General features: G+C 36.7%; 1 protein-coding gene and 1 long non-coding RNA gene across 5 annotated transcripts in view; one reads left to right on the top strand and one right to left on the bottom strand.

The window, feature by feature from the left end:
• The first annotated feature begins 1,271 nt into the window (after positions 1–1,271).
• LOC108279612 (uncharacterized) lies at positions 1,272–2,743 on the top strand. Its single transcript, XR_006984160.2, has 2 exons — positions 1,272–1,890; positions 2,491–2,743. It is a non-coding gene; the product is annotated as an uncharacterized LOC108279612 (long non-coding RNA).
• A 1,858-nt stretch (positions 2,744–4,601) lies between these two features.
• Positions 4,602–12,073, bottom strand: part of LOC108279434 (protein phosphatase 1H) — a 33,519-nt gene continuing 26,047 nt past the window's right edge. Inside the window, exons 8-11 of one of the 4 annotated variants that reach the window (XM_053688298.1) lie at positions 11,637–11,744; positions 10,054–10,205; positions 8,998–9,150; positions 4,602–6,380 (exon numbers count right to left, since the gene is read on the bottom strand). In XM_053688298.1, the coding sequence (XP_053544273.1) occupies positions 9,003–9,150; positions 10,054–10,205; positions 11,637–11,744 (408 nt within the window). In that variant the 3' untranslated portion in view covers positions 4,602–6,380; positions 8,998–9,002. Of the gene's footprint in view, positions 9,151–10,053; positions 10,206–11,636; positions 11,745–12,073 lie in introns of all 4 variants that reach the window. The other 3 variants (XR_008398388.1, XM_017493683.3, XM_047162262.2) reach the window with 3 other exon arrangements.

The raw sequence follows: 12,073 nt of genomic DNA, 5'->3' as shown, positions 1-12,073 counted from the left end.
GTTTAATTGTAGTGCAAATCCAATGTATGGCTCAAACCATTAAGGTGAGATATGTAATTATACCTCATTACAGTCAACTCCCAGAATTCTTAGCACCCGTCATGAGTACAAATTTGTTTTTCCTGAGTATTATAGGGGAAATATGCTCATCTGTCCTCTTCCTATAAATAAATTATATATAAATAAATTATATATATATATTTAAATATATAAATGTTCTCATACACTATATTCTTACACCAAACACTATGTTCTTATTGAGGACTTTTGTAGAGTATTAATCTCTACAAAATTAAACAAATGTTTTGCCTTAAACAATTACCTCACCATGCTGTTCCATAAGGTGTTTCTTTGATTTTAACCTGTTTGTGATTGGTGGACATGGAGTATGCTGAATTTTGTTCCTAGCTCTCGATTTTATTCCTTACAACCTTTTGACCTTTAGTTTGTTTGGTAATACTCCAACAGCCTAAAACATTTATTTAGACTTTGAAATAAGCCAAAATTATTGCAGTTTTGGTGTACTCTCATAAACAGTTGTAAACAGTATCCATTTCTGTGGGGTGGTTGGTAGAGTAGGTTACTGGAGTTAAAATGACTTGTTCCTAGGTCAAATGTAGAATCTTGTTTTTGATGGGTTGTGCTCTCTTTCCAGTCTCCCAGTTCCTGCAGTTGAACCCCCAGCTGTGACATAAAACGGACCCGGTGGGCCTTAAAAGCTGCATAGTCTATAATGTGCTAATGGTCAGTATTGCTATTTTCTAAATTTGGATTAGCCTGTTATAAAACCGTATTAAGACACTTGCTTTTCTTTAATGTTTATGTGCCCATGATTTGTGGGTTTCCCAAAGAGGGGTTCATTCCTTTTGAATCACAAATGGCTTTCTACTCTCTTTAAAAGTGTGCTACTTAGGAAACGAAATAGTGACTTGTGTGTACTGCATAGACGGAGCTTTGGCACACCATGGATGGAAAAAAAATCCCTAAAAATCTGAGTTATAAAAGGCATTGAATTCTTAACAATTACATTTAAACACCATTGAATTCATAGCACTGAAATATGTCTGTACTTATTTGTATTCAATTAACCTTTAAATATGAAGTAACAAAATGTTGATGTTTAAAAAAGCATCTATATTCAAAAATTTTTTTATTTCTATAATTTATTCTGAAAATGAATAGACAATGCTTTTTTAAAAAAAAGATATTTTAAAGATTTAATCACATATCATTAAGTGCGAATTTCAGTATTGGATTTTAGATTAATTTAGCAAACTATTAAATTAAATTCCAGCTCAGAATTACAAACCTGACTTCGAAAATAACATTGTAATTCAGATTTTTTGCTTTGAAGTTTAAATTCCTAGTCGTATGAGTCAAATTGAATTGAATTTACTTGAAAATGCCCCAATGCCGCCATCTGGTGGTAGAAACGGACAGTGTAAATTTTAACGTCCTTTCATGACGGCGTGGACTATGGCCTTGGCTCCTCCAATGACATTCATAGCCCCGCCCTCTATACAAAATTCACCAATTACATACCTGATCCCACCCTCTAGAAGATCCCAACCAATGACGAACGTGGCCCCGCCCTCTATACAAGCCCAACCAATGACAGACTTAGCCCTGCCCTTTTCCGGCTGTCTGACGGTCCCGCGAATTTTATGCCGCGGTGGCATTTTCTTTTCGTTTCGGTTATTGAGGACGCGTGCTCGCTTTCGTACAGGATTATGTTTTTTTTGCTATCGTTAAACCTAACGATATAGGATATTTAATAAGAGTTTTTAAAATTAAATCAGGCACGGGTTAATTCCCCCCCCCATTGTGTTCTTTGTAAGGGGGGGCGGGAAACAGGATGCACGAGCCACGTGCACACATTTCAGTAATTAGGTCTGTAATTGTTTCTCATGAGTGATTTTCTTTCTTATATGTAAACTTGACCAATGAGGATTTTTTTTTTTTTGCGTGTAAGTATAAATACTATGATGAATGTTTTAGTTAATCGTTGTTTTCGGGTTGTGTCATTTAAGTGGGGAAAAAAATAAAAGTAAATTGCATGTAAATCACTGCATAGGTTTAACGCACCAGTTAGAGCAGAGCATCGTGTGTGTGTGTGCGCGCGCGGTACCATTTGCCTGATTTAACAGCAATGGATTATCGTCTGGTTTAATCCCAAATGGCGCCATACACGCACTGAGGTAGTGGTGCCGTTGGATGTTGATTTGGTCGGGGTTTCATTTCTCCAGCTCGCTCATTCATCATTTATGTAACGCTTTGCCGCTGTTCCTTTGCTGAGGCAATTCCCTAGCAGGTTTTGTTGCATATGAGGAAACGAGTGGCTGTTTCGAAAATGCATATTGTAAAAACGAAACGAAGCCAAGCTCTCTCTTTCTCTCTCTCTCTCTCTCTCTCTCTCTCTCTCTCTCTCTCTCTCTCTCTCTCTCTCTCTCTCTCTCTCTCTCTCTCTCTGTGTGTGTGTGTCCTGTAAAGCTGGAGAGAAGATGAGGATGAGCACCATGTGCTGGCTGAGGTAGTGCTTTGTGCTGTTGGTCGGGTCGCTCCTCTGCCCGCTGATGGAGATGACGGCGCAAAACACTGCCTTGCTAGAGCTGGTGATGAACCGCATATAATCTACAAGACCTACACACCAGATTTACAAGATTTACACACCAGTCATTTATGTTTTTATAACTCAAATTCAAACCTGGGCTTTATTTTAAATAAATAAATGTGATCCCACATCCGTGTGTGTGTCCAGTGTCTTCTCTGTACCAGGTTCTGAGGCCATTTCTTCTGTCCACTTATTTTTGAGCTTTTCCCATTTGTGTAGTTTTGTGTGCATTTTCTGATTGGTTTATTGATCTTAACCAGGGACATTTTTTAGTAATCAGTTTTTCTACCGTCATCGTCATTAACTGAATATCTGTTCTTAAAAATAAATAACAGGCACTGTTTCAGTCACAATTTGCTTACCAGGATTACGATACGTTATTAGCCGTTTTACATGCAGTTAGCATGCCAGCTCGGTTATGAGTTGAAGTAAATAAGTTAAATTGAACTATAAAATAATGTTACATTAAAAAAAAGTCAGCTATGTCGCCATACATAAATATTACATTTGTAACGCAAAATTCAGTAGCAAACTTGAAGTACATTTTCCCTGAGTGATTAATCCAGTTATGGTGACTAGCTAACATGTACTAGAAAGTTGTCGGTTGTGATGTTTCTGCTTATTTAAGTAGCTTAGAATATCTAAATTAACCCTAAAGTAGGCACAAATGAATTGCCATGGTTAATCCAATTTCCAATTTTATTTGTATAGCACATATAACTATAGACATTTGTCACAAAGCAGCTTTACAGAAATCTGATTGTAGATTAATGAACAAGCCAGAAGCAACAGTGTCAATGGAGGGGGAAACTCCCTGAGATCTGAGATTATAGCTAATTAAAGTATATAGGTGTGTGAAAAGAAGATAAGCAATAAACAGCACTGTTGAAAGGATGACCTTTTGTGAAGGTAGCCTGGGATGATCACAAGACAAGTCCCTGATTAGGTATAAACAAAACAGAAGGCTCCAAGTATAAACTCAGCATCGGGATGAATCAGGCAGGTACCATTGTAGTAGTACTGTATTGCCTCCAGTTCTGTTTGTAAAGAGAATGCCCATTTTATTTGTGGAAAAAGACCTGACCTTTCTATAGCCTACATGATCTAGCCTACAGATCCACATATGGGGTCCTCTGATATATACTGTGTGCATAATCGGTGCTGTTACTGAGTCAGTGTTGGGTACACTGGTCTTGCAGAACCATGACTGGTATCTCAAAATGTAGGCAAGTATGTTATATGATACTTGACCAAATGTACCTTGTAACTAGATTTGTCCTGCTTTAATAAGTGAAATCCAATCTTCCTAGTCAGGCCGAAAAAATCTGCAGTGTGTCTAGGTCTCAAAGTATTCTTCATTTATCATCAATATAAGAACGGTTTTTGATTAATCAGCATATCAAGCAAACATGTTTAAGAATGTTGATCAACGTAGACTGGAGTGTGTACAGTGTAAACTGGAGTGAAGCTGGTAAGTGTCAAAAGATGAGAGGAGCGCTTAAAAAATATCCAGACAGTGATGGTGCAATGTCATAAAGCATGCTCTGCATGGCAAAATTAAAGGGACTTACTAAGAATGGCATTATGGAGGATAAAGAGATTACACATGAGTTTAAGGCGATGGTGAAGTAAATAGTATATGTCCTGAGCAGATGGCTCACTGATCTCCGAATTCTGCGCCTCCGCAGCAACCCTCGGAAATCTCCCACCTCTCTGACGGCAGGCAGTGAATTTTCCACTAGCACACTCAAACTGTTCCCTCCATGGGTAGTGGGCAAGGTGTCAAGGAATCAACAGTACAGAATGTGATGAAGTAGGGAAGACTATGTGAAACAAATAAAGCACTACACAATGTTTCTCTGCTGTGTGCTTTTATATATATATATATATATTCTGAACTATTACAGAAGCTCGGCTCTAAACAAAGGTGGTTATAGAGTTCAGATGTACAAAATGTTAGCAGTTGTTGAGTGTAAACAGAGAAGCAATGTCTTCATAATCATTTCATTTTTATTTTTGGAAACAAAAAACAGCAACATGGAGGTGAAAATGTTCATTTCACATAAAATACACTAACATTAAAAATATCCTTTCACCTCATCAACATTACAAAATGTACATTTCATATTTACATGGGAGAATCAAGTGTAACAATTACCCAAGATCACACTCTTTATAGCTATACTGATTCGATACCGAACATAGAAATAAATACCCACCCCAGATTGTCTGCAAAACTAATTTATATCTTTTTGGGAAAGCAATGTCAGGAAGCAAGACGTCTGGAAGCAGTTAATACATACATGGACAGACTTAATTTGAGAAGTTCTTTCATACAAAAAAAAATATATTACTTCACACATTAGGGACTCTTAAACTCACTTATAAATGTACATTAATGTGAAATTTGGCACTTCACGCAAACCAATCCTTGGGAACTCTGTCATATAAACACCCATGTTTCAATTGCATACACATTGTTTTGGAGACATCTTCCTTTCCCGCACATGCTGAAATATTTCTCCACAAAAGATTGTGCTGTAGATAAAGAACCACATACAAGGGGTACAACATTTTACTGCTTCTAATTTAAAATCAGCCCTAACAATTGTGTTTTTGCATTTATACATTCCATACCGTTAACCCCATAAAACCCCTGAGTTTAACAGTTTTTTTTTCTATTTGTAGGGTTGGCATGGTGTGGCATAGTTTTCTAAATGATTAACATAAGTGTATTTTTATCCAAACATACAAAACATGCAGTTCAGCCCACAGTTAGCAAATGTACCACTCATAGCACTTTACATAAAGAGCCTATCTTTAATATAGTTTTCCAATAAACTGAAATTGCAACTGAATTCGTATATATAAAGCATATTCTCTATGTGAAAGTATTTACAATACTGCAAAATAAATTTCCATGCAAGGCATTATTACAGGCATGGGTTTCGGTGCTTAAGTCCTCTCAAATGTACAGTATCTTAGCAAAGTGGAAAGGTACTGTATATAGAAGATTTAAATATAGTCAAATTTATCTAGTATTTCCTATTATAAGATTACAATAAACCAGGTATAATATTATGAAACCTATTTCAAGCATTTGTGCTCATTTCAAGCTTGAAAGAGTCTTGTTCTATTAGCAGATAATGTCACTAATTTTAAGCATTTATTTCTAAAAAGAATCACAATCATCTCCCAATAGAATAAGAAAATGACAAGCTTGAAATGAGTAATAATGTTTAGAAATAGGCTTATCTTCTTATTTATGATCTTATATAACCCCTGGCAAAAAATTATGGGATCACCACACTTAGTGGATGTTCACCGGGATTTTTTAATTCATAACAAATAAACAAATCACATAGTACACAAAACATTTTTTGTTTAATAGCTGAACATTCTGGTTTTGTGAAACATATCTCAAACAATTTAAATGAAATTATTTTAAGTAATGTCTTTTTTTTATGGATCAAGTAGAAGGAAAAAATTATGGAATCACTCAATGTTGAGGAAAAAAATTATGGAATCCCCCTGTAATTTGCATTTCTAAAACAAATACGAGCACAAGTCTAAAAATGCAAATTAGTATGCAGTTAAATCAGAGTGCTTACACACCTTAACCTTGGACTTCTTGAAAGGAAACATGGCCCCAACAAGACAGTTGTCAATTGAAACAATGGAAAGGAATATAAAACTCTTTCATGAAGGAAATCCAACACGGAATGTGGCAAAAGATGTTGGTTGTTCCCAGTCAGCTGTGTCTAATATTCTGTGCAAGTACAAACAAAATAGGAAGGTTATATAAGGACAACATATGGGTTAACCAAGGAAGACGTCAAAGCATCAGGACAGGAAACTCAAAGAAATATGCTTTGAAAATAGAAAACGCACAACAAAACAAATGAAAAACAAATGGGTGGAGACAGGAATCAATGTTTGTGACAGAACTGTAAGAAATGGGTTGAATGAAATGGGATTTACGTATAGAAAAGCCAAACAAAAACCAGCACTAACACCTAAACAGAAGAAATCAAGATCACAGTGGGCTAAAGAGAAGCAGTCATGGAGTGTGGATGATTGGAGGAAAGCGATATTCAGTGATGAATCACGAATTTGCGTTGGCCAAGGAGATGATGCTGGAACTTTTGTCTGGTGCCGTGCTAATGAGACATATAAAGATGACTGCCTGAAGAAAACAATCAAATTCCCCCACTCATTTATGATATGGGTTTGCATGTCAGGTAAAGGTCCAGGGGAGACTTCAACAGTCAATGCACAGGTGTACACTGAAATTTTGGACACTTTTCTCATTCTATCGATAGAAAATAGGTTTGGTGATGATGAAGTCATTTTTCAGGATGATGATGCATCTCGCCACAGAGCAAAGAGTGTTAAAGCTTTTCTTCAGGAAAGGCAGATCAACTCAGTGACCTGGCCAGCAAACAATCCAGATCGCAATCTGATTTAAAATTACGGTGGAAATTACAAAAATTGGTCCATGACAAGCCTCCATCCTGCAAAGCTGATCTATCAACTGGTATTCGAGAAAGTTGGAAGCAGCTTGATGGAGAATATTGTTTTTCTTTGTGAAGTCTATGCCTCAAAGAATTCAGGCTGACAGAAAGGTCAGAGGAGGTGCAACAAAGTAATAATTATGATTTTTTTGTTGTTGTTGTTGTTGATTATTCCATAATTTTCTCCTCAACATTGAGTGTTTCCATATTTTTTTCCCTCTAATTGAGGGGGGAAAAAAATATGCCATTAATTAAAACAATTTAATTTATTTGAGGTATGTTTCATGAAGCCAGAATATTCAGCTATGAAACAAAGAATGTTTTGTGTCCTATGTGATTTGTTTATTTGTTATGAGTTAAAAAATCCGGGTATGCATCCTCCAAGTGTGGTGATTCCATAATTTTTGCCAGGGGTTGTACTGGGTTTATTGTAATCTTATTATAAGAAATACTAGATATATTTAACTATCTTCAAGTTATTTACACTTGCCTAGATGACTTTTTTTTTTTTTGCAGTGTAGTTGTTTTAGCTAAATAAGCCCCTCTCACATAGCTAGTTAGCGTTCAGTTTAAGATCCATCTAAAGTCTGATTGGCTGGAAATGTGTGTCAAATGCTTAGTTTATTTATACACTACTATCCCAATGGAACACCCTCAAGGAGTGTGACATAGCAAACACGAGTAATATATTTCAAATTTAAGACATACACCAAGTTAGTAGTTCATAATAAGACACAATACATACATTGTGTAGCTTCACTTACTGGCTATTTTATCAGGTGCATTTACTAGACACATGAGTGACATGTTGCAGTGGTCCTGTGGGTGGAGTAGACAAGAGCTGGCAAATTGTCCATAGCAACAGATGGGCTACAGTCAGTAAGTACACACCTACACTTACTGATAGTAAATTAACCTGATAAACTAGCCATTGAGTGTAGATACAAGGTAGGTTTACCTTAAAAAGTGGCAAGTGAGAGTACTTCACAAATGTGTAAATTGTTGCCTATGACTATACCATGACTCAAAATCTTGAAAACTAGAATATACAGAGAATGCATTGTTTGTAGACAGTATTGAGTATTATATATATATATATATATATATATATATATATATATATATATATATATATATACACACACACACAGAGTATATGCACCAATGTCGTCCTGAGATATTATGCATTTACCATTGTTGAACAAGTAAATAATGAATCTCCCAAAGATAAACTGACTTTTCCAATGATCAAACGATCCATTCTTAAAAGTGCCACGATGTCAAATCAAGTCACAGAATAATCGTAACATAAGTGCATGTGTGTGAGAGAGACGGCTCTGAAGCTGAAAATGAATATAGTTTACTTCAACCTACTCCAATGATCTATTTTTTACAACATACAGTCATTAAAATATACCTACAATATTGCTTAATTACTGTAATACATTTACAAAATGTAGTGAGCACTCTGGGATATGAATGAAAACAATGAACATTAAGGAATGATTGGAAAGAATGACTAATTTGGAAATGTTTGCACTTTCACACACCTCCATATTTCCTACTGAATAACAAGATATACATTAAAAAAAAAAAAACCTGCCTTCATCTAGCAAAAAAAAAAAGAAAAAGAAAGAAAGAAATTAGTCATAGGCATAAAAGACAACTCATTACCATGCTGTAACTGTGGATTAGTCTTGAAGCGCATGACCAGCAGTTCTGCTAAGTGATGGGTCATGGGAACTGTATAAATGTTTTTTTTCCCTTCCAGTACAAAGAGGAACACTGTACACTGTGTATCACAGGGTGTGGAAAGTTGTTTAAGTGTGTATGTGCGTGAGAGAGAGACAGAAATGTTCAATAGAGAAGCACCTGCTCTATGGCTGTCGGTTACCATACATAAGTGGAATGATGTAAACGGAAATGTCATCTCCGGAGCCAAGGCGATCGTCTTTTATGCGCCATCCACGGTCCCTGAGCACGCCCCGAGCACGCATCACCAAATCCTGTGCTGCCATGGTGTACCTGTGGACATAGTACAACTTCATCAGACATTTTTCAGAATTCATTCAATACCTAAAGGAACAATTTTGCCAAAAATGTCATTTAAACACTTTCCCCTTTACTCCTAGTGCAGTAGACCAACCAAAACATGTTTGCCATCCAAAGACTGCCACGGATGTTAATGTCTTTCTAATTTTATTTAGGCTATAAGCGTCACCTTCTTGTTAGCAACGTTAGTCTCACGGCTCCAGTGCAAAACTAAAGACGCAAAGTCCTGACAAAGACAGTTTTTGGCCTGCCATGGTATACGTTAATATTTAATTAACATAGTATTTAAACTTAATATTATTTTTTAGTATATCAATATAAATGTCCTGGCAGCTCTATAACTACCTGCTTCTCACAGAATTCAATGATTATTGTGATAATGGAAACCCAAGGAATTCAACACACAGCTTACAGTCTAGTAAAACCTGAAGGTGCATGAATCGTTTTAGTTCAATCATTTGCATTAGTGCCAGAGTTGCATTCAGTACTACCTAACATTAGCTAGCTACCTTCTCCAAAAGGATTTGTTGCGTTTCTCCTTTTAAATGTACACTATTTTAACAATTCAGAAATCAATGAAATGTAGCCAAATTAAATCTAGTCTCTCAGCATGCATGTAGGTGAAATGTCTACACGCAGGCAGCCACCACCAGGTTATGCTGTAGTTATTATATTATATACAGTTAATTACAACAATGTGGAATAAAAATGCCTGTCACATTAATGTGACCGGTTCAACAATATGATTCATAATTTTTTTCTCAGAAATCAGGGTGGTGCGCCTTACATTCCTATGTGACTTATTACTTAGAATGTGCAATAATCTTATTAGCTCATTCTTCCAATTATATTCACAAACACAGGTTTTTTTTGTACCTGTGCAAGTCATCTGGGTCACAGTTCGCGAGGAAAGAAGTGACGTACTCGGCCACTTCCTCGTTAGAGAGAACGTCCCATAGGCCATCGGTGGCCATCACCAGGACGTCATCAGTGCCATGCTCATACTGCGTCAAGTTATATACTCTCACCTGCACAAACAAGGTGCTACATTACTACAGTTCTACATTACTGCAGTGGATTTCTTCAGCTGTGTAGAAAAGGCTGTAAGGCAGAAGCCAAACTGAGCATGTGTAGTATGCACCAACAGCTGCCCATGTAGCCTTTTCAACAGAAGTATGGTTTACGAAGTGTAAAAGCACAAGTCTGGAGCTTAAAGCACCTCATTAACAGACAGGAGTCAAGAACTATAGGCTGTTTCGATAAAAAAAGGCTGGCAGGAAGAAGAAGGGAAAAAAAAACATGACGAAACTGCAAAATTAGGGCAAGGATTGCTAAGACGAAGATAGCAGCGCGCCAAATGAACTCTAACTGAACTCCAAGTGTAATGAATTAAAAATCAAAGGAGTTTGCCTGGAAGAAGCGGAAAGAAACATCAGAGAGTCTGCGGTGAACGAGAGAAAGAGCGGTTTCGAAAGCACTGCAGAAGATCCGAACAGGCAGGGAAAGACACAAAACAGAGCTTTTCATTTTGGATGTGAGGAAAGGAGACGGTCTATGACTGAGACGTCCAAAGCAGTTTTAGGGCATGCTGCAATCAGCTCAAGATTTGCACAAGATGAGATCTGATGAAAAAAGTGTTAATCTGCACTTTCTCAAATGTGACTATAACATCAGTCCTGACACTGCCGGAACAGCTGGTTTACAAATTAAAACAATAATTTACAGAAATGGCTGCTACACTATTCAATACATGACAAAGGCAGCTTTATTACAGTGAAACTACATCAATGAATCTTTTCTCGCACATAAGCTTTCCATGAGGACTGACTCTGAGACACCACTTCCAATAAAAAAATTAAAATAAAAAATAAATAAAAATCCACTGCGACTGAGAATCAGGCCTGAAAGAAAAGAGTAGCATGATACCAGCTCTCTTTCTGTTCATCTTTAATATTAATAACATTCGAGGGATACAGCTTCCTTCAACATGATGGCAGATGTAAAGTGATAAGTGATAAAGATGAAGCTGAGCTGGACTGCCAGTCATACTCACTCATAAATATTCATGTCACAGAATCAGGAAAATACTGCTTACATGATAAACAATGATTTAAAAGCTACAGTTCCTTGCACAAGTATTCACTACCATCAACCTTTTCCACATTGTGTAATTAAAAAAAAGCAGGCATTTGTAGGTTACAGTTAAGTCTTCTTGGATATGTCTCGATCAGTTTTGCACATCTGGATCATGATATTTCTGCCCATTCTTCCGGCCAAAATTGCTCATTATTGTGTAATACTATTTTGTGTACATTTATGACATATAATCCCAAGTCCATTTCAGTTCCAGGTGATAGAATGAGGAAAAGCTATAGGGTTCTAGTCTAAGAAAGTTTTCTGATGAATCTCTGTTGACAAAATGAGATTTACTGAAAGTACAGCTGTGTCAGGAAGTTTACCTCAGGACAGCAGGACAGAAATGGTTTAATGTAGATATTAGAGTCATGAACTTTGAGGTCGTGATCACCGAGCCCACGAGTCACGCCGATTGTTGCCAACACTCGAGCCTGTGGATGAAACACAGGTCATGACACATTAAATACCACACAGAATTAAAATCCCATCTCCCCACCCTTCCAATCTTGTCCTATCTACAAAGTGCATGATTGGGTCTGCCCAATACATGTATATAGGTGCTGCTGCAGTTTTAGCACAGGGCTGCATATAAATTTATCTATTTTCTAAACTGTTGATATGCTGTGATCCTCCTGATCACAGACTCCAACTGAGAGTTTTTGCTTGTTTGGATTAATCACAATTGATTATCTCGTATGTGTGATTTGTTTATTTGCTACAAAGGAAAAAAAAAAAAGCTGGATGTACATCCTGCAAGTGT

Source organism: Ictalurus punctatus, chromosome 19 (assembly GCF_001660625.3).
Source record: "Ictalurus punctatus breed USDA103 chromosome 19, Coco_2.0, whole genome shotgun sequence".
Lineage (NCBI taxonomy): Eukaryota > Metazoa > Chordata > Actinopteri > Siluriformes > Ictaluridae > Ictalurus > Ictalurus punctatus.
The sequence above is the reverse complement of the archived record's forward strand: the minus strand, read 5'-3'. Positions and strand labels throughout refer to the sequence as shown.